The sequence below is a fragment of the Colletotrichum lupini genome, chromosome 1 (assembly GCF_023278565.1).
Source record: "Colletotrichum lupini chromosome 1, complete sequence".
NCBI lineage: Eukaryota > Fungi > Ascomycota > Sordariomycetes > Glomerellales > Glomerellaceae > Colletotrichum > Colletotrichum lupini.
In genome coordinates, this window is record NC_064672.1 from 5,933,410 (window position 1) to 5,951,378 (window position 17,969).

Genomic DNA, 17,969 nt, shown 5'->3' on the forward strand with positions numbered 1-17,969 from the left:
GGAATTTTTTTTCTGCCTCTTCCTTGTTGCTCGCCTTGGCCGACCCGCCAACTTTTTCGCCCGAGCACCTGCGAATTGCGACCGAACGTACATTGCCGGGACTAGACAAAATTGAGGAGTTGCCTCTTGTCAACACCCTCAAAAACCAACAGACACACCGCTGCACCCCAAGTGTCTCGCGTCTTTGCATTTCGAGAGCTTGCAAAGGCTTGGCTTTGTTTGCTTGCCATTGGTCCATCAACAAACCTTGAGTCCCTGACGCCATACATAAGACCAACGAAGCGCCAACCCCAACTTTGCTGTTCCCGCTTGGCAACAAGCAATCGCCCACCATGGACGAGCTTTTCGATGTTTTCGACGCTCAACCTGACGCGCAAAACGAGTCACACAGCGAGCCCGAGCCTGAGACTGAGGTAGCCGAGCCCCCTCAGAAGTCGCGCAAGAAGGACAAGAAGAGCAAGAAGCGCAAGGCCGATGGTGGAATGAAGAATGGCGTCGCCGAAAAGCCAGAGGACGACGACATGCCCGACGCCGATGATACCTCCAAGGATGGCCAGGACGCTGACGAAACTGAAGATCCCGCCGCTGCTTCTGACGAACAGCAGGAGCCCCATAAGGACAAGCGGAGGAAGAAGGAAGATGAGGCCCAGCCTGTCTTGACCGACACCTTCCAGACTGCCCAGTCCCGAGAGGTTGCTGGCGCCGCGGTCTTCACCCCAGCACAGGACGAATCGCTCGTCCTGTCCCACAACATCCAGCACCAAGTCGCCTTGCCGCCGGACCTGGACTACGAATACATCCCCCTCTCCGAGCATAAGCCGCCCGCGGAGCCAGCACGCCAGTACAGCTTTAAGTTAGATCCTTTCCAGGCACTGTCTGTCGCTTCGATCGAGAGGGAGGAGAGCGTGTTGGTTTCTGCCCACACCTCTGCCGGAAAGACCGTCGTCGCCGAATACGCCATTGCGCAATGTCTGAAGCGTAACCAGAGAGTCATTTACACAAGTCCCATCAAGGCCCTCAGCAACCAGAAATACCGAGACTTCGAAGCACTATTTGGCGATGTCGGTCTGATGACTGGTGATGTCACGATCAATCCCACCGCCAGCTGTTTGGTCATGACCACCGAGATTTTGCGCTCCATGTTGTACCGTGGTTCCGAGATCATGCGAGAGGTTGCCTGGGTCGTCTTTGACGAAATCCACTACATGAGAGACAAGACCAGAGGTGTTGTCTGGGAAGAGACCATCATTCTTCTTCCCGATAAGGTCCGCTACGTCTTTTTGTCCGCCACCATTCCCAACGCCTTCCAGTTTGCGGAGTGGATTGCCAAGATCCATCACCAGGCGTGCCACGTCGTCTACACTGATTTCCGTCCCACGCCCCTTCAAAACTACTTCTTCCCTGCCGGTGGTAATGGCATCTTCCTGGTTGTCGACGAGAAGGGCGTGTTCAGAGAAGGCAACTTTCAGAAGACCATGTCCCTCATCGAGGCGGGCAAGGGTCAAGACCCCAACAACGCGAATGCAAGCTGGAAGGGCAAGGGAGCCAAGAAGCAGACACAAAAGGGTGGTCAGGCGTCCGATATGAAGTCTGATATCTCCAAGATCATTCGCATGATCATGCAGAAGAGCTTCCACCCTGTCATCGTTTTCAACTTCAGCAAAAAGGAGGTTGAGAACCTGGCTCTGCAGATCTCTCATTTCCAGTTCAACAATGACTCGGAGCAGGCCATGGTCAAGACCGTGTTCAACAATGCCATCCAGAGCTTATCTGAGGCTGATCGCGAGCTTCCTCAGATCCAGAACCTGCTTCCTCTGTTGCAAAAGGGTATCGGTGTGCATCACTCTGGTCTTCTTCCCATTTTGAAGGAGACCATCGAGATTCTGTTCCAAGAGTCTCTGATCAAGGTGCTTGTCGCAACCGAAACCTTCTCCATTGGTCTCAACATGCCTGCCAAGACTGTCGTCTTCACCCAGACTAACAAGTGGGATGGAGTTCAACGGAGACCTCTTACCCCGTCCGAGTACATTCAGATGTCTGGTCGTGCTGGTCGTAGAGGTCTGGATACGCGTGGTATTGTCATCATGATGATTGACGACAAGATGGAGCCTGACACTGCCCGCGGCATGGTCGTGGGTGAGCAGGATCGTCTTAACTCCGCCTTCTACCTCGGCTACAACATGACCCTTAACCTCTTGAGAATCGAGGCTATTTCCCCCGAGTTCATGCTTGAGCGTTGCTTCCACCAGTTCCAGACAGGTGCTAGTGTCCCGGCTTTGGAACGTGACTTGGTTGCTCTCCAGCAAGAGAGGGACAGCATGTCCATCGCTGATGAGGCTACGGTCAAGGACTACTACAACCTCCGCAACCAGCTGGAGCAGTACACAAGCGACATGCGCGCTGTCATTCAGCACCCTGAGCACTGTACCGACTTCATGCAGCCCGGCCGTCTGGTTCGCATTCACGACCCCAAGAAGACCAATAACACCATTGGCGGAACCGACTTCGGCTGGGGTGTCGTGGCGAATCTGATCCGCCGCGACCGCAACCGCAAGCAAGGCGAGCCCGAATACCCGCCTCAGGAGTCCTGCCTCATCGACGTCATGATGGTTGTCGACCAGAAGAGCGCACCTGTTGCCGAAGGTTCCAGGCATTTGACCTCTGATCTGCCAAAGGGCCTGGTTCCCTACCCGAACCCCGAACAGCCGGACAACGGAGCTCGCTTCGAGATTATCCCCTGTCTTCTGACTTGCGTCAAGTCCATCAGCCAGATCAGAGTCTTCATGCCCAAGGACTGCAAATCTCAGTCCGCGCTTAACGAGGTTGGCAACTCTCTTCGGGAGGTTCACAGACGCTTCCCCGACGGACTGCCCATTTTGGATCCTGTTGAGAACATGGGCATCAATGACGAGTCTTTCAAAGCCCTGATGAGGAAGATTGAGATGTTGGAGGCGCGCCTCCTCACCAACCCCCTTCACGGATCACCACTGCTGCCCGAGCTCTACCTTCAGTATCGCTCCAAGGAGAAACTTGGCGAGCAGATCAAGTCCAAGAAGAAGGAGATTGCGACACTCCACAGCATTGCGCAGATGGATGAGCTCAAGGCGCGCAAGCGTGTCCTGCGCCGTCTCGGATTCCTTAACGAGTCTGAGGTTGTCGAGCTTAAGGCTCGTGTCGCCTGTGAGATCTCATCCACCGAAGGTCATGAACTTGTTCTTGCCGAGCTTCTGTTTGATCGCTTCTTTAATGAGCTCTCTCCCGAGCTCATTGCTGCTACACTCAGCTGTTTCGTCTTGGACGAGAAGCTTGAGACAGCAGCCCTGCGCGAGGAATTGGCCAAGCCCTACCGGGAGGTTCAGGCCAAGGCTAAGCAGGTCGCTAAGGTCAGCCGGGAGAGCAAGCTTGAGCTCAACGAGGAGGAGTACTTGGCTGGCTTCAAGTGGCAATTAATGGAGACTGTCTACTCGTGGGCACAAGGCAAGCCGTTTGCAGACATCTGGTACGTTACCTCCAATTTCCCCGTTCTATCTTACGTCCACTGACACGTTACAGTAAAATGACCAATGCCTACGAGGGTTCCCTGATCCGCCTTTTCCGCCGTCTGGAAGAGCTTCTGCGCCAGATGGGCCAGGGCGCCAAGGTCATGGGCAGTGACGAGCTTACACAAAAGTTCGAGGACAGTCTCGCCAAGATCCGCCGTGACATCGTCGCGGCCCAGAGTTTGTACCTGTAAAACTCTAAAAAAGGGTTGTCTTCAGATGCTGGCAGGAATACTGTCATGCTAGCAATTGTCAGATAGCCCTTTTGCTCCCTCTTTTCTAGCCCGTTGTACTTTTTTGCTTTTATTAGGTAGCCCCAGGGGACATCATGGCGTTTGATGGTTATTCGAGGTTTTATACCACGCATGTAGAATCTTTGTGTGTGCGGATTCGGAGTTTCGGCCCTTAAAAAGTCGCTTTCTCCATGGCCACCAATGAAGCAGATAATGGCCCCCTTCTGTTCGCTGTCTCTATCTATGTGATTCATACTATGCTCCCTAGCCATCCTTGCCTGATGCGTGGTATAATTACGAATAAAACGCCGTTACCTATGTGTAATCAATAAGCATCCACGTTATCCCAACGCCAAAACCCCGTAACAGAAAAAACCGCAATTGCTCTACTAATCGCCCGAGAAAGCCATCGTGTCAACACCAAACAGTGCAACACCATGCCACACCGAACGTAACGTAATCGTACCAATCACCCGGAAGCATATCCCCTCCCCAAAATGAGTCCACGAGGACTTGGAAGCCAACAGCGGCCTCGCCCTATCGATCGCCCGAGAAGGCCCTGATGACGCCAATGATGATACTCAATGTCACACCGAACCCGATAAAGTCATGCCACCGGCCAGAGAGCATATTTTCCTCCCGCGAGAGCCACCCCAGACACCCCAATGGCCAGAAGAAGCCTACAATAAGACCCTCGATGAGGACGTCGAGTATACCGCTCATGACCCCAAACGCATCATCACCGCCGCCGCCACCCGCTCCTCCGTCGGCTCCGTCCCCTCCTGCGCCTGTCCCGCTGCCGGGCAACGCGCCGCCGGCGTTGGTATCTATCCAAGTGTCCTCGAGCGAGCGCATCGTGTCCGGGCTGGGCATGGTGTCGGGGGTATACTGCGTCGCGCGTATGTCGCGAAACTGGAGGCGCAGCTGGTTTACTTCGGCCGCCGTAAAGCCTGCGTTGAGGAGCCTGTCGAAGCCCCTTGGCGTCGGGCGCTGCTGCTGATGGTGGGCGGCTTGGGAGCCGTATGCGACACCGTCGTGACCGTGACCGTGACCGCCATGCTGCCCGTCTCCTGCCCCGGAAGGCGTCGTCGCACCCCGCTCCGATGGCGCGCGTAGAGCTGCCTCGGCTTCGGCGGCGAGTTCTTCGTCGGTGAGACTGTCGCCGATGCTGCAGTTCACGTAGACCCTCTGCGGCAGCGCCGTCTCGTTGGCCTTGGCCTTGCCTTTGCCCTTGGGATCATCGAAGCCGCTGCTTGCGCCGGGTGTGGACGGCGTCGACGTCGGGTTCGAGGATGACGGGGGAGGAGGAGGGGGCAGCGGGCGCAAGACGGAGCTGAGGGCCGAGGCGTCGGGGAGGATCTTGCCCTGGTGGATGAAGCGGAGGCGGCGCTGGGAGTCGGGTTGTGCGAGGCGGCCGCGGATGAGGTGCTTGAGGGCGGCGACTGTTGTTTGGGAAGGGGAGGGGATGTCGAGGTCGAGGTCTGGGAGGGAGGTTGTGAAGCGGATGCGGAGGAGGAGGGGAGGTGTCCAAGGGCGCGGGGTTGTCATCTCGGCGGCATTGTTTTGTGTCGAGGGGAATTGGGCGAGATCTAGGGAGACGTGTATGACAAGATAAATATCAGTTGAGGCTTAGCGTTTTTGAAGCTTGGGGGAGCTTTAGAGAGACCCTGACTTCTAATTGAAGCTGGGGTGACATGCTGCATGACGCTTATCTTTATCGCACTCCGATTTAGGCATATTAGAAGGAGCCTCGATTAATCGGCATAAGCATTATATGTATCTGAACACGAGAAAGGGCTCAGGCCATCTAATTCCACGTCAACGCGTGAATCTTCACCCAACTAGGGAAAAAAAGAGCTTTCTCGTCACATTTAAATAGACAGCTGCAACTCTAGGTCAAAACTGCAAAAGAAGTGATCAGTGGGAGGCTTGAACTCCCGGCCTTGGCATTACACAACATTTCAAGTGAAATATTAGTACCACGCTCTAACCAACTGAGCTAACCGACCAGTTGTAATTGTTGAATGATTGGACGTGCTCAGTACTCTTGAAGGGCGCGCGTGGATCCCTGAGTCATGGCCGTCCCCGCGATGGCCCCTCAAGGACTCTCACAACCCCTCCTTGTACGAATAGAGGCCCAGAAAAGAGCTTCAGAAGTCCCTGGCTCGCCCAAGCCGCCCTACATGGAGAAGCTCCCTTTGATTCAATATCAGAGGGTGATCGCCATCTTCTTTGATACGGCCCACGCCGTCCTATTTTCAGTTGTCCGATATCATCCCGCTTTGAGAAGCTTTGTCGCGAAGTGCTCTAAACTCAAAGCTGCCCACATGAGCCGGCATTACCCCTCAGAATGTTTTATATCGGACGACGCTGCCAACGTCAAGACTGCGCAGAGAAGAGAACTTGGTCGAATGTTCATTCAGATCACAGGCTGAATATGACAAGTTAGGCTTCACACGTTCGGTAAACTCGACGTTTGATGTGCACTCCTCTTTGCTCATGGTAACCTACATCATCAACGCCTTTTTGACCGCTCTGATCTCTAGTGCCTTGCACCAGCTCTCATAGTCCGAGGACGCGTATCTCTTACAACGAGTCAGATAGCTAGTAGCAATCTAGTGCCACTCCGCATTGAGTTGCGTAATTCTTGAGAACAAGGTAGAGCAATAGCTCAACTCTAATCTTTTGGCTTTTGTCTGAGGTGAATGGTCAAACATCAAGTCAACCCAAGATTGGCAGTTCCCAGAATGAGCATCCAACACTTGGGGATCGGGGCGCTTCCCCCCTGGCCCAAACCTTCAACTAGCGAACCAGCCATCCCAGTGAACTCTATCTAGGAGACCCAAATGTTGGCGATGATCAAAAAGTCGGAGTCAGGCTCCAAGAACGGGGTTTAGTCAGCCGACGATTTGCTCCATCACTCGACAACTAGGCCCCTCACATCCCCGGCCTCCCCATCCGTCCCCCGGAATCCTCTCCTGCAGTTCCATGTCACGCCCCATCTCCCAAATCCACTATTCAATACTGCTAGCACCGGCATCTTGCTGTATTCTTTTTTAGCTCATATTAGACTTGTCGAGACATCTTCACAGTCTCCTACAGTCTCTGGCAAAAATGCCGCGCAGACGAGATCCCTCCAAGCAGGTATCTAGACGAAGCCACCGCGGCTGTCACCGCTGCCGTCTACACAAGATCCGGTGCGACGAGGCGAAACCTCACTGTGGGCCCTGTACTTCCCGTGGCTACGCCGACTGCGTCTACGCCCAGGTCCTGAAATGGGAAACGGACTACGTTGGTCGCGCCTTTGGGAGGGCTGGCGTGTGGTCGAAATCTGGAACGGGCGGCAATAACAAGAAGAAATCCGCGACGCCGCCTTCCACCCTGGACAACTACTGGTGTCTCCCTACCCACGTTCACTCATTTGGTTTACCGTTTCTTGAACTCCTTCATCACCGACTTTGAGAGGGAAGAGTCTTCGTCGTCCTCCAGTGATGACAGCTCTACGGATGAGCGCAAATCAGCAGCTCTTACACTGAGAAAGAACTTGGGCTGTATCAACCGGCCGGTGAGATACGTCCAACTCGACAGCCAGGCCGAATCACATTTGTTATCGTACTACCTGGATCGAATCTGTCCCATGACAGTCCCATGTGCTTCAGGCGAATCTCCTTTTTCCGCACTCATCTTCCCCTTCGCCGTCTCATCCGCCTCGCCAGCCCTCATGCACGCCCTCCTGGGCCTCGCCGCTTCACACAGAGCAAGATCAGACTGCACATATCAGCCGGTAGCTCTAAGCTACTCAGCCAAAGTCATCCGATCGCTGCGCTTAACCCTCGAAAATAAGTCGTCCATCGACATCGCAGCCAACTCGGAGATCCTCGTCCTGATGATGCTGCTCTGCCAGCTCGAAATCATTGCAGAGTGCGACAAGCGCTGGGTCACGCATCTGCGCGGGGCCCGAGACCTCATCAGGTTCAGACGCCAAGGCATGACTTCGGACGCCGCCAAGATGGCGGCGCGGCAGCAGAGTCCGTGGGAGCGAATCATCAAGTTCACCGAGCGGTATTTTGCCTTTTACGACGTCATGGGACGAACTGCGTGCGGCGAGGAGCCCATTTTCGGTAACGACTTTTGGTCCGCGCAGGAGGACGAGGGGCTTGATCTCTGGATGGGCTGCTCGCCGCAGCTGGTCAGTATCATTGGCGAGATTACGGAGCTCAGCTTCAAGTACCATCGCATGTCATCTTCGACGGCGGAGGACTGCTGGCAGGATCTTGAGCGCCAGCGGATCAGGTTGACTTGTCTGCTCCAGCAGTCGCATCTGAAGAGCGATAGCGCAGACGAAATCATTAGGAATACTGTCGAGTTGAAGCGGTTGACGGTAGAGCTCTACCTTCACTCTGCTCTCAACGACTCAACTCCCGCGACGCTTGTGATTCGGCAGAACGTGAAGAAGATTTTGCGTCTCGTCGCGGTGTTGCTCGAGGCGGATGTCAAAGCTGGGCTCACATGGCCGCTCTTCATGGCAGCCTGCCAACTCGATCCCACAGAGGAGCTTGAATGGGCCGAGGGAGATGTCGAGGACAGAACCTCACCCCGCTACGCACGTCCATTTGTACTCTATGTTCTCGACAAGTTGGCAGATTCGCTCTGCAATGTCACTCGGACCCGTTCCGTGATTGAAAAGGTCTGGAAACAACGCGAGGCGGCATCGTTCTTGTCGTCGGATCGGCAGCTATCCCCCAGCCCCAAGGCTTTTAACGACTGGGCTCGATTCGTGGCACCATTCTGCCATAATATTAGTCTGGCTTGAGCTGTGTAGCTCGGGCGGTATTGCCTTCGAACCTGCAAAGCAGTCCTCACGGTCTTTCATGCGGAGGTACACCCCAGTTTCTGTGATGTATTATGCTTACGAGTAACGGCGACATGCGAGCGTTTTGGATTTGGCGCAATGCGTTCATTAGTAGTAGTATTTGTACCTGGTTTGGTTTTGCTATTGGGAATCATGGCTTATCAGTGCCAGAAAGTTACAGGGAATCATTCAGACGGATGATGGATATCAGAAAATTACCTGGCTAAGACCAGGTTGCTGGGCCAAATGTGCCATTTGACGGCACAGCCTTCAAGGGAACGCCTTGGCCGTCGATGGTCGAACGCTGAACATTATTACCCCACCAGCTTAGCTGGACACCGGGGAAAACGAGAGCAAAGAAGATGACGATGGCGGATATGGCTAGGCCAGAGTCGAGAGCGGCAGATAGGACGTAGTTGTACTGTCGTTACCGAGTCAGTATGAGAACTAGTCACCTAAATTCGGGATGCAAGTCGTTGCATTTGAACTCACCTTTGCCCACCATTGAGGAAATTTGCCCTTGAGCCACTTATTAAAGATGAAGGAGACGACAAAAGCCGAGGTGTAGTTGATCCCTGTGGCGGGAGGAACGTTGCCCGTTCCTGCAAAGAAGAGAGGCCAGTGAAGGTATCTCAGGAACTTATTTTCTGGGAATCTCTTCTTGAGGAAGAACGTCACCACGGGTAACAGTGCCCCAATCCAGAAGAGATGCAACAGACCAGAATATATCTTGCCAACGCTGTATAGCCGTGCTGGGCCGATGGCACCCCAAACGATGCTCGAAGAGAAGTTAACCCGTCCTTGCGGGCAGGTGTAGCCATTGGGCTGAGTTTCGTGGCAAATGTCCTTGACATGGTTCAGCATCCACAAGAGAACGGCATTCTGCGTGAGAGAGCCCGTGATACAAGCCGCCAATTGGGCTACAAACAGCGTTCTCCGGGGAATCTTCATGTACAGGCCGAGCTTCATGTCCGAGGAGAAGATCATGGCCTGGCTTAGACCCGTGTAGGCGTAGAACTTGAAAATAAGCATGACGATAGGCTTTCCCGGTATGGCGTATCCCGAGATGATTTCGCCCAGGACCGTGAGTACGTTACTGTTGAGGTTTGCGACGGCGTAGACGCTGCCGGTCGGGATCAGGTAGATCAGAGCTAATCCAAAGGCCACGAAAACGCCCCAGACAGGCATTTGGGTTTTGTAGACCTCTTGCACGATGATTGTCAACACCAGCACGGCGGCCGTCATGATGCCGTACCACCACCATGGTGTGTCTGGGTATCTCTCGATCAGGCGGGTGTGGATATCCTTCTTCCTGCTCGGTTTAAATGCGCCGATGATGTCTTTGTAGTAATTAATGAAGATGTACGTCGGCACGCAGGTCATTGTCGCAAACGATATGCCATAGCTGAGTGCGAAGGTGACGGGCATGAAGAGGGGGCTGTATTTCTCGTACTCCTCCACGATAAAATTGCCATCTTTGCCTACTACGCGGGTAGCATTGTAGATCTTGCCAGTATTGTCGTAGGTATCTGCGCCTGAGAAGGGGAGGAATGCGGTATACCACGTATTGGTGTAGTATAGAATCGGTGTTACGAGAGCAAAGAGGATGACCCATCCAGCAAAGACATTAGCTTGCGCCCAGAACGGAACGACCAAAGGCGATCCGTTATAGGCGATCTGAGACCAGTCAAAGGTAATGGGTAGATAGGCTAGGCCCGTCGACATGCCGAATAGATTGTTGACTACAACGTTGTCTGTGCCTTGTCAGTGGAACTGAATAAACATCATACAGGTATTCGACTTACTCGGAGCAGCCCAGCAGACAAATGCAAAGGTGCTCAGACCAGTAAACAGATACCCCGGAAGCCAGTACCAGAAGAACCCCCCGACAAAGACATAAAGAAAGAACCGATATCTTGTGATCCTCCAACCGTCTGCTAAAGGGTTCGCCCGGCCATGAAGTGTCTGAAACAGCGCAGCGTTGGCCAGTGTCGATGGCCAGATCATGTGAGGAGGCTCTACGATGAAGCGATACGCCAGTCCAGCCATACCAAGACCGAACAGCTGCATCGAGAGGCCTAGCAGGAATTGGTACGCGACCGGTGTGTCGAGCCCGTAGAACGCCGACGCCTTCTGCGCTTGAATGATGTCAGTAGCCCACGAAGGTCCGAAAGATAGGTTGGACATGATGGTGATGACCGCGTGCTCCTTGATGTTGAAGTAGTGGTCCGGATTGATCACCAGGTCCCAGCGGCCGAAGACTCGCACCTTCTTCACTGGCAGGATACGGGCCGCGGCGCATCCGACGGGGTAGGCGATGAGTTGTGCCACCAAAGATGAGATGGTGACGCCTGGGTACCTCATAGAGAAGAACTGGTTGATGCCGGAGCCGACCATGGTGAAGAGGACGCCGAGAACCCACATGCGGAGCGTGTTGACGGGCATGGACGGGTCATCCGTGTTAGGCACGTTAGCGCGGACTTCGGGGTACGGCGAGTTGTCGGACTCGATGTCAAAGTGCTCCTCAATCTCGTCAATGGCGTAGGCCATCGCCTTGTCTAGGTTTTCGGCATCGCGAGCCTCCTTGTCGGGATGCAACTGCGGCCCTGGAGAGGCCATGGCCGTCTTTTCGCCGTGCTGGTCTGTTGTGCCAGACATGGTGGCCGAATCTTGGGCCGGAGTATGTTGATATAAACGAGTGGATCGTTGAACTGGTCTGATCGATGCTACTGATGTGGAACGAAAACTTTACATAAGTCGTTATATACTATTTGCCGTCGAGCCGAGTATAAACCTCATCCGGAACGAACTACTCGATATCGACCTTCCTTGGAACTGGTGGACCCATTCGTTGCACTCAGTCCATCTTGACCCGATCTTCAGACCCCGCAGTCAAGATAGGCTTTACGCTGGTGTTTCCCCATGGTACACTACCTACAGCGGAGCAGGGGAGACAATACTGTGGAAGGTCCAAGCTATCTGGCCTGTGCTGCTGCAACGGGATCAGTGGCTCGTTTCTAGACACTGTTGTCGTTGAGAGATGGTAAAATGCACGAGTAATGCGGAGTCGTAAAAGCTTGTTGACATTTTCAGGGTTCCGATGTTACATCTCCGAGGTTGATGAGGCGGGGGAGGATGTCCAAGATGGACATGGTGAGGCGGAAGGGAAGGTCCAAGCCGGCAGAGACCCCTGAGATCACCTGTTTGGACGTGCGCTCTAGCGGACTGGCGCCCCAATAATGGCCTAGTTAGTAACTGTGCAGGACGAGGGGTAAAACAATGGGCCAATTAGATGCCCATGTTTTGACCAAGTCGATCCTCTTTCATAGAGTTCATGTAGTCTCGGCGTGTTTGTACCGACTTGAGGACTACATATCTCACCGAGATACGGAAACTCTCTCAGACATATTTCATCTTTGAAGGAGTGATAGTTTGTATTCAAAGTCTGCTCCCTTGCACAAAGATAATGGTAATCATTCGTCAGCCATGACCGTCAATACCCCGCCTCTTTCAAAGACCTCGAGCATTGTCATTCTGGGCGCGTGAGTCTAACATAACCATACCAAATCTGGGCATTACTGATCAGACCTTATCAGTGGCACCTTTGGCATCAGCACCGCATATCATCTTGCCAAGCGTGGCTACAACAATATCAGGTGTCTCGATCGTCATCCCATACCAAGTCTCGATTCTGCAGGGTATGACCTGAACAAGATCATCAGAACGGAATATGATGAGCCGCTGTACACTGAACTAGCGCTTGAGGCACTCAATGCTTGGAGAGGTTTAGAATGGGAAGGAATCTTTCATGAGACGGTTGGTCGACGTTTCCCACAATCATTATCGCATATTTCAGCCCCTGATAACCTCATAGGGACGCATCGTGACAACTCTAGGGGACCCACTAGCAGAGAAACACCTCAAAGAGTCGTATGAGAATCTCAAGAAGGCTGGACAGGCTGACAGTCTCGAGCTGGTGGCGGGCAAAGAGCAAATTGCCACACACGTTCCGCAGCTCCGTGATGCAGACGGTATCGAAAACTGGAAGGGCCTTTGGAACAGCCAAGGTGGCTGGGCCCATGCCAAGAAGTCTTTAGAGAAATGGGGTAAAGCAGCACAGGATATGGGTGTTGAATTCATATCAGGACCTAATGGCACGATGACTGGGCTGAGCCTCGATACTTCGGGCAAGCTTGACGGGATCAAGGTTGCGTCCGGCGATGTTGTGCGTGGGGACAGGTATATCCTCTGTACAGGGGCTGCATCACCTGAAGTTCTACCTGAGTTGTCACAGGAGATGTGGACAAAGTGCTGGTCTTTGGCTCATATCGAGCTGAATGATGAGGAGGTTGCCCAGTGGAAGGGGATTCCCGTCGTGGACAACTTTGAGCTGGGCTTCACATTCGAACCAGACACAGAAACCAGTAGGTTTATACGACAATAAGAGACAAGGATCTGTTTACTGACATTGCTTGGAGAGTGGATGAAGATCTGTGACGGATCCCCAGGTTACCAGTACCGAATCGGCACGTACACCGATCCCTCGGGTAAGGTAGAGCACTACTCAGTTCCTCGATACGCGAGTGCACACCCCAAAGACGGAATACCCGATGAAGCAGCTACAGCAATCAGGAAGTTTATTGATACAGTCATGCCACAGTTCTCTGGTCGACCGCTGTTAGGTGCGCGAGTCTGCTGGTGCACCGACTCTCCGGACTCTCACTGGCTCATCGACAATCACCCGAAACATCCATCGCTACTTCTGGCGACTGGAGACTCTGGTCATGCTTTCAAGATGTTTCCCATCATCGGCGACTACATTGCAGATGCCTTGGAGGGCAAAGAAAGGGGACTAAAAGAGGAATGGAAGTATGGCAATAGAAAGTCGAAGCCTGTCGCTACTAGACCTGGCACGGAGGTGAAAGACCTCAGAGATATGATGCACCTGGAGGCTGCATGATGAGCGAGGAAACCTTCTACCTTGAAGTTGGGAGACTTGGGGCACGAAGACAGCTTGCAGTCTGTATTCCTAATATAAAATCCGCACGTGTCCAAAGTACGCTCAACAAACAATAGAACAGCGTGAAAATATCATCCCCTGGGACTGCGATGATCCGGCCATGGTACCTCATACTCGACCCGTGTCTCTGTCGTGACTCTGATACCGCTCATGCTCGCCACTCTCTGCGGAGGGTCTTCTTTTGAGTCATGTTCTCCCACCGGCTGTATCTGGTCGACAAGGATTGAGGCACTATCATCTGGGTCCCTTGGGTTCGACTCGATGGTATTCTCGCAGCGACTTCTGCTTTGTTTGCGAAAAGCATTTCCGGACCAAAGCCTCGCAACATCTTCTCTTGACCCATTTTTCGGCATGTCATTCGATGATAGCGACAAATCATCACGCCAACGCAGCTCGTATGCCTCTGACTGAACGTTGCGCCTCTTCTTGTTGGCTTCAATTGTGGTAGAGTAGGGATTTGAGCGTTGGTACTTTTGATAATCTGGCATTGTCTTCTTCGTCTTGGAGCCGCGTGCGGCGACGTGGGAAGTCACAAACATTGGCAGATAGCGCACGAAGAAAGGCTTGAGTGCCGGGACGGAGGCACACACAATTCCAGCGTTGACTTCGATGGATGCCCAGTTCAACTGCCTGTCAATGTCAAAAGTGTAATCCTTACTTTTGAAGAGCGGCGGTAGGAGGATTGTACGTCTGATGGCACATAGACAGACACTGCAGAGACGTCAGCATGCGATTGTGCACCTTCGCGTGAGAAGTCGCTTACAAGCCCCCTGTTGCAAATAGCAGAATCAACGACAGCTTTTGTCGGGCTGCCATCTGCAGGGGGATGATGATCTTCAGAGGAAGAATAAGGCACACGACATCCATGATGATGTTGGTAGCACTGAGCACCAAATAGACGGTGTTTTTGTCGATGCATATCGCTCCCTCTCTAGCCGAGAGATCCCATGAAGCCTGGATTGGCCTGCAGCTGAGGACGATGAGAAAGAGGTATGCCAGTGCGTACGAAGAGGCGAAGCCAATCAGGGTCATTGTAACAATTCTGAACCACCTTTCGGGTGATAGACGCAAGTACAGAACGAGGAGTGACAACTTCGCAGTAGTTACACTTAATGAGTAGACGGCTATCGCAATGATGCTGTGCTAGATCGTTTTGTCAGTCGGGTGCGTCCGTGGAAAGAACAAATGCTGAAGTTCATCTGACAACCTCAAGAGAGGGTTGTAACTTACAAGCAGGAATGAAGGTGAATATTCAGCTCGCTCGACTTGCCAAAGATGAGTGCCCACGCCGAGCTCGCACACTTCTGGAATTAGGGGCGCCCTCCATAGGAAGTGGTCGGAATAGTCTCACATTTGACGGATAGTCCATAGAAGATTATGGCCAAAACTAGCGAGACGGCGATGAGATCTGGATAAGGGCTCATTAGAATAGAGTTCACAAATATATGTTAGGAGAATACTCACAGTCATCGGGACCAAGGCCTCTTTTCACCAGGGATAACCTTGTGAAGGCTCGCAGACCGACAAATATGATGGATAGCGAAGTCAGCGTTCCACCCAATATCAACGCCCCGGCTGTAATAGTGCCCGCATCGAATCGTCCTTGACCATCCGGCGGCTCGGCCATGTACCTGGGCTCGGAAGAGGCCATCGACACACCCAATGACGACCACGCCTTCAAGGCCGATCACAAAGAGTTTACTGGTGGAAAAGGGAGGTCAAGAATAGTAGAGAAGCACAAGCCACGGCAGGACCAAAACTCAGTATCCGGGAATTTGGGCTGTTTTATTCCTGTGGAATGGTATGCTGGGGTCTTGGCCATCCCTTGGAAACTTGTGTCACTCCACCGGGCGGCGTGGTGCAGGCCACGGGGGAGGCTCCGTGCTGACATCAAATTGACAAGCAAACCTGAATGCTCTCGCAGAGTGTGCACTCCCAGCAGAAGTCCTTCTTTTTTTCACAGGGCATCTTTCGCGAGCTTTGAGTGGACAACCTGCCAAGCGGAATCCATGTAGTCTCGAGCGTACCCGCCCAACCGGCTGTTTGTGATGCATTGGGGAAGAAAATAAGCAATATGTTGTCTGAGATTCGAGGTTTAACCTAGTTATACCCCTCCTGAAAACTTGACAGGAGAAGTGACATTTGACAGGTGTGTGCTTTGCCATTGCTCAAGACCCTCTTTTCGGGTTTGAGGACTTGGAATCGAGGACCGTGACACCACAATTTTCGTCCGGATGCAATTCACATTCTGACTTGGTTTCTCACCTTCTCTGAGTGGTCCGCAGTTCACTTCGCAACACCTGGGGATTTCCTCGCCCCCTTACTGCCCTGATACTGTCCGGGGGCAGTCATTCTCCCCCTTTTGACATTGAGCTCGTCTCCCTTGTTCAGCATCCACCGTTCTACGGACAACCAAAGAGACTAGGGGGTGTCAGGGTTGGATATTCGAAAAAGAAATATTGCTCACTATTTGGAGGTTCTGCCAGTGGTCGGCTCAAGTTATATGGGGCTCAAGGCTCTACAGCCAACCCTGTAAGAGTCTGGAAATGCACTGATCGACAGGTATTGTTCGGATGCCCATAGCAGGAGACCTTTTCCTGAAATACATCCAGAAAGATAGAGCCATAGATTCTTATGCTTCTATTCGGATTATGAGGCGTCATTGAGTTAGATTGTATGCGATCTTTTGAAGCTCAGTATGTGGTTCAGAGGATACTACCATTGATGCTAATGTGGTTGACTCCCTCGTACTGATTTCCTAGTTATCTCAAGTAACTCAGACAACGTGGTCTTGGTATTGAGATCCAGCAATCATCTCCCTACTACGATTTCTAAATCCTAGATCTACTATTTCTCATCGAAAGATATCATGATTTGAGAGGCAATTGTGTATTCACTGCCAAAAGTCCTAGCCATCAGCCTTCGGAGTACACGTACGACAAGCGCAACTTAGCATTGCCTCCATTCTCGGATGTAGGCCAATAGCGCACCTAACACCTGGTGATCGGTTGCTATATTTTCCTAATCTCCCATTGAAGCCCCGTAACATGTCTGTGCCGCTGCTAGGGGTTGAAGTTTGTTTCCTTAACTCACTTCAAGTCATTGGTTGGGGGTTCCGACTTATCAGGTGAACCACGAAACGTTAGCACCTGGTTTCCTTGACTCGCAAGGTGGGAGACAAGAATCATATCCGCTCTAAGGGGTTGCCAGGATTCCCTACACGGCACGCTCAAGTGGGTGCTGCCATTCTCGTGTGTTTTCCACGGCCAAATGTTCAAAGACCAACAAGATAATCTGAGTGGCTTTCATTCCGGAGGCTTTTGGCGTGTCCCCCCCCCCCCCCCCTCCCCTCGGGAGTATCTTCATTTGACAGTTTGTTGCCTCTCGTTATCGTAATGTGAACATAAACCCATGTGCTGATGCCTTTTTATGAACTTAGACGCCGCAATCAATCAAGGAGTTCTAACTGCTGTAAAGGTGAAGAAACTTCAATTCCTCATGGAAATTGTGCCGTTTTGGTGGGAGATGATGGGTGCATGGACAGTGGGTTCAATGTATTGATGCTACCCCTGGCCTGTTGGCTTGAAGTGTATCCTTCCAAATCTCCATCTATACTCCCTGTAATAGTCGATTTGTATGTCATTTGCGTTACGGATTGACTTGTCGTGCTGGTGGGCGATTGAGGAGGCGCACTCGGTGTCTGACGTCTTTGTCCGGTCGATTCGTTGGTTGCTCCTGAGAGAGGTCTTCGCGATCCTTGGCTGCCATACCTGGAAGTTCCCGAGCATGCTAACAAGGGCCGCATAATCGGCACACATGCGCAAATGACTGCAGACGTTGGCTCGGCCATACTTAGGAGAACGAGCGGCACGGCTTGGTAGAACCCATCGATCCCGCTGGTAGCAAGAGGCAGGCTGTCGGATTAGAAGTCCAATTCGACCGCGGCATACAGCCGACTGCGCAGGGGCCAATTGGGGGCCCTATTTACGATTATCGTAGCTAGCCTAACCTACGGTTAGAACCTCCTTTTTATACCTACGTAAATATCTAGATAGTTTAATTAATCTTTTTATTAACTACGGTTCGAGCTAACTACCCTATAATAGGGATACTAATACTAATTAGTAATTAAATTCTATTATTATAGATCGGTAAGGTATCTCGCTATATAAAAAAAACGACCTCTTAATACCGCACGGGATAGGAGATTCGTACTAATTAACCTTATAGAAGTAGACAAAAAAGGGGGTAATTCTTAAATACCGTACGGAATTGAGTAATCGTAGCCCTTTATTACTTATAAGAGGTTAATATTTACTACGTTA

At 52.3% G+C, this 17,969-nt stretch overlaps 8 protein-coding genes and 1 non-coding gene across 9 annotated transcripts; 4 read left to right on the top strand and 5 right to left on the bottom strand.

Moving 5' to 3' along the window:
- Positions 1-332: 332 nt before the first annotated feature.
- On the top strand, positions 333-3,733 carry CLUP02_01774 (DSHCT domain-containing protein; the record flags this gene model as incomplete). The annotated part of the gene is made up of 2 exons (XM_049280811.1): positions 333-3,499; positions 3,553-3,733. The coding sequence occupies 2 exons, from the start codon at positions 333-335 to the stop codon at positions 3,731-3,733; spliced, it is 3,348 nt and encodes a 1,115-aa protein (XP_049136768.1).
- Positions 3,734-4,309: 576 nt separating this feature from the next.
- CLUP02_01775 (uncharacterized protein) lies at positions 4,310-5,320 on the bottom strand (the record flags this gene model as incomplete). The annotated part of the gene is made up of 1 exon (XM_049280812.1): positions 4,310-5,320. The coding sequence occupies one exon, from the start codon at positions 5,318-5,320 to the stop codon at positions 4,310-4,312; it is 1,011 nt and encodes a 336-aa protein (XP_049136769.1).
- Positions 5,321-5,686: 366 nt separating this feature from the next.
- Positions 5,687-5,781, bottom strand: CLUP02_tRNA023. Its single transcript has one exon. It is a non-coding gene; the product is annotated as a tRNA-Ile (tRNA).
- A 66-nt stretch (positions 5,782-5,847) lies between these two features.
- Positions 5,848-6,207, top strand: CLUP02_01776 (uncharacterized protein; the record flags this gene model as incomplete). The annotated part of the gene is made up of 1 exon (XM_049280813.1): positions 5,848-6,207. One exon carries the CDS (start codon positions 5,848-5,850, stop codon positions 6,205-6,207), a length of 360 nt encoding a protein of 119 aa, XP_049136770.1.
- A 679-nt stretch (positions 6,208-6,886) lies between these two features.
- CLUP02_01777 (uncharacterized protein) lies at positions 6,887-8,585 on the top strand (the record flags this gene model as incomplete). The annotated part of the gene is made up of 2 exons (XM_049280814.1): positions 6,887-7,167; positions 7,262-8,585. 2 exons carry the CDS (start codon positions 6,887-6,889, stop codon positions 8,583-8,585), a joined length of 1,605 nt encoding a protein of 534 aa, XP_049136771.1.
- Positions 8,586-8,847: 262 nt separating this feature from the next.
- On the bottom strand, positions 8,848-11,282 carry CLUP02_01778 (OPT family small oligopeptide transporter; the record flags this gene model as incomplete). Its single annotated transcript, XM_049280815.1, has 3 exons — positions 8,848-9,045; positions 9,117-10,378; positions 10,430-11,282. The coding sequence occupies 3 exons, from the start codon at positions 11,280-11,282 to the stop codon at positions 8,848-8,850; spliced, it is 2,313 nt and encodes a 770-aa protein (XP_049136772.1).
- Positions 11,283-12,110: 828 nt separating this feature from the next.
- On the top strand, positions 12,111-13,584 carry CLUP02_01779 (FAD dependent oxidoreductase; the record flags this gene model as incomplete). Its single annotated transcript, XM_049280816.1, has 4 exons — positions 12,111-12,166; positions 12,221-12,440; positions 12,499-13,048; positions 13,103-13,584. The coding sequence occupies 4 exons, from the start codon at positions 12,111-12,113 to the stop codon at positions 13,582-13,584; spliced, it is 1,308 nt and encodes a 435-aa protein (XP_049136773.1).
- A 131-nt stretch (positions 13,585-13,715) lies between these two features.
- Positions 13,716-15,271, bottom strand: CLUP02_01780 (uncharacterized protein; the record flags this gene model as incomplete). Its single annotated transcript, XM_049280817.1, has 4 exons — positions 13,716-14,355; positions 14,408-14,787; positions 14,875-14,990; positions 15,253-15,271. 4 exons carry the CDS (start codon positions 15,269-15,271, stop codon positions 13,716-13,718), a joined length of 1,155 nt encoding a protein of 384 aa, XP_049136774.1.
- Positions 15,272-17,140: 1,869 nt separating this feature from the next.
- CLUP02_01781 (uncharacterized protein) lies at positions 17,141-17,494 on the bottom strand (the record flags this gene model as incomplete). Its single annotated transcript, XM_049280818.1, has 1 exon — positions 17,141-17,494. One exon carries the CDS (start codon positions 17,492-17,494, stop codon positions 17,141-17,143), a length of 354 nt encoding a protein of 117 aa, XP_049136775.1.
- Between the last annotated feature and the right edge of the window lie 475 nt (positions 17,495-17,969).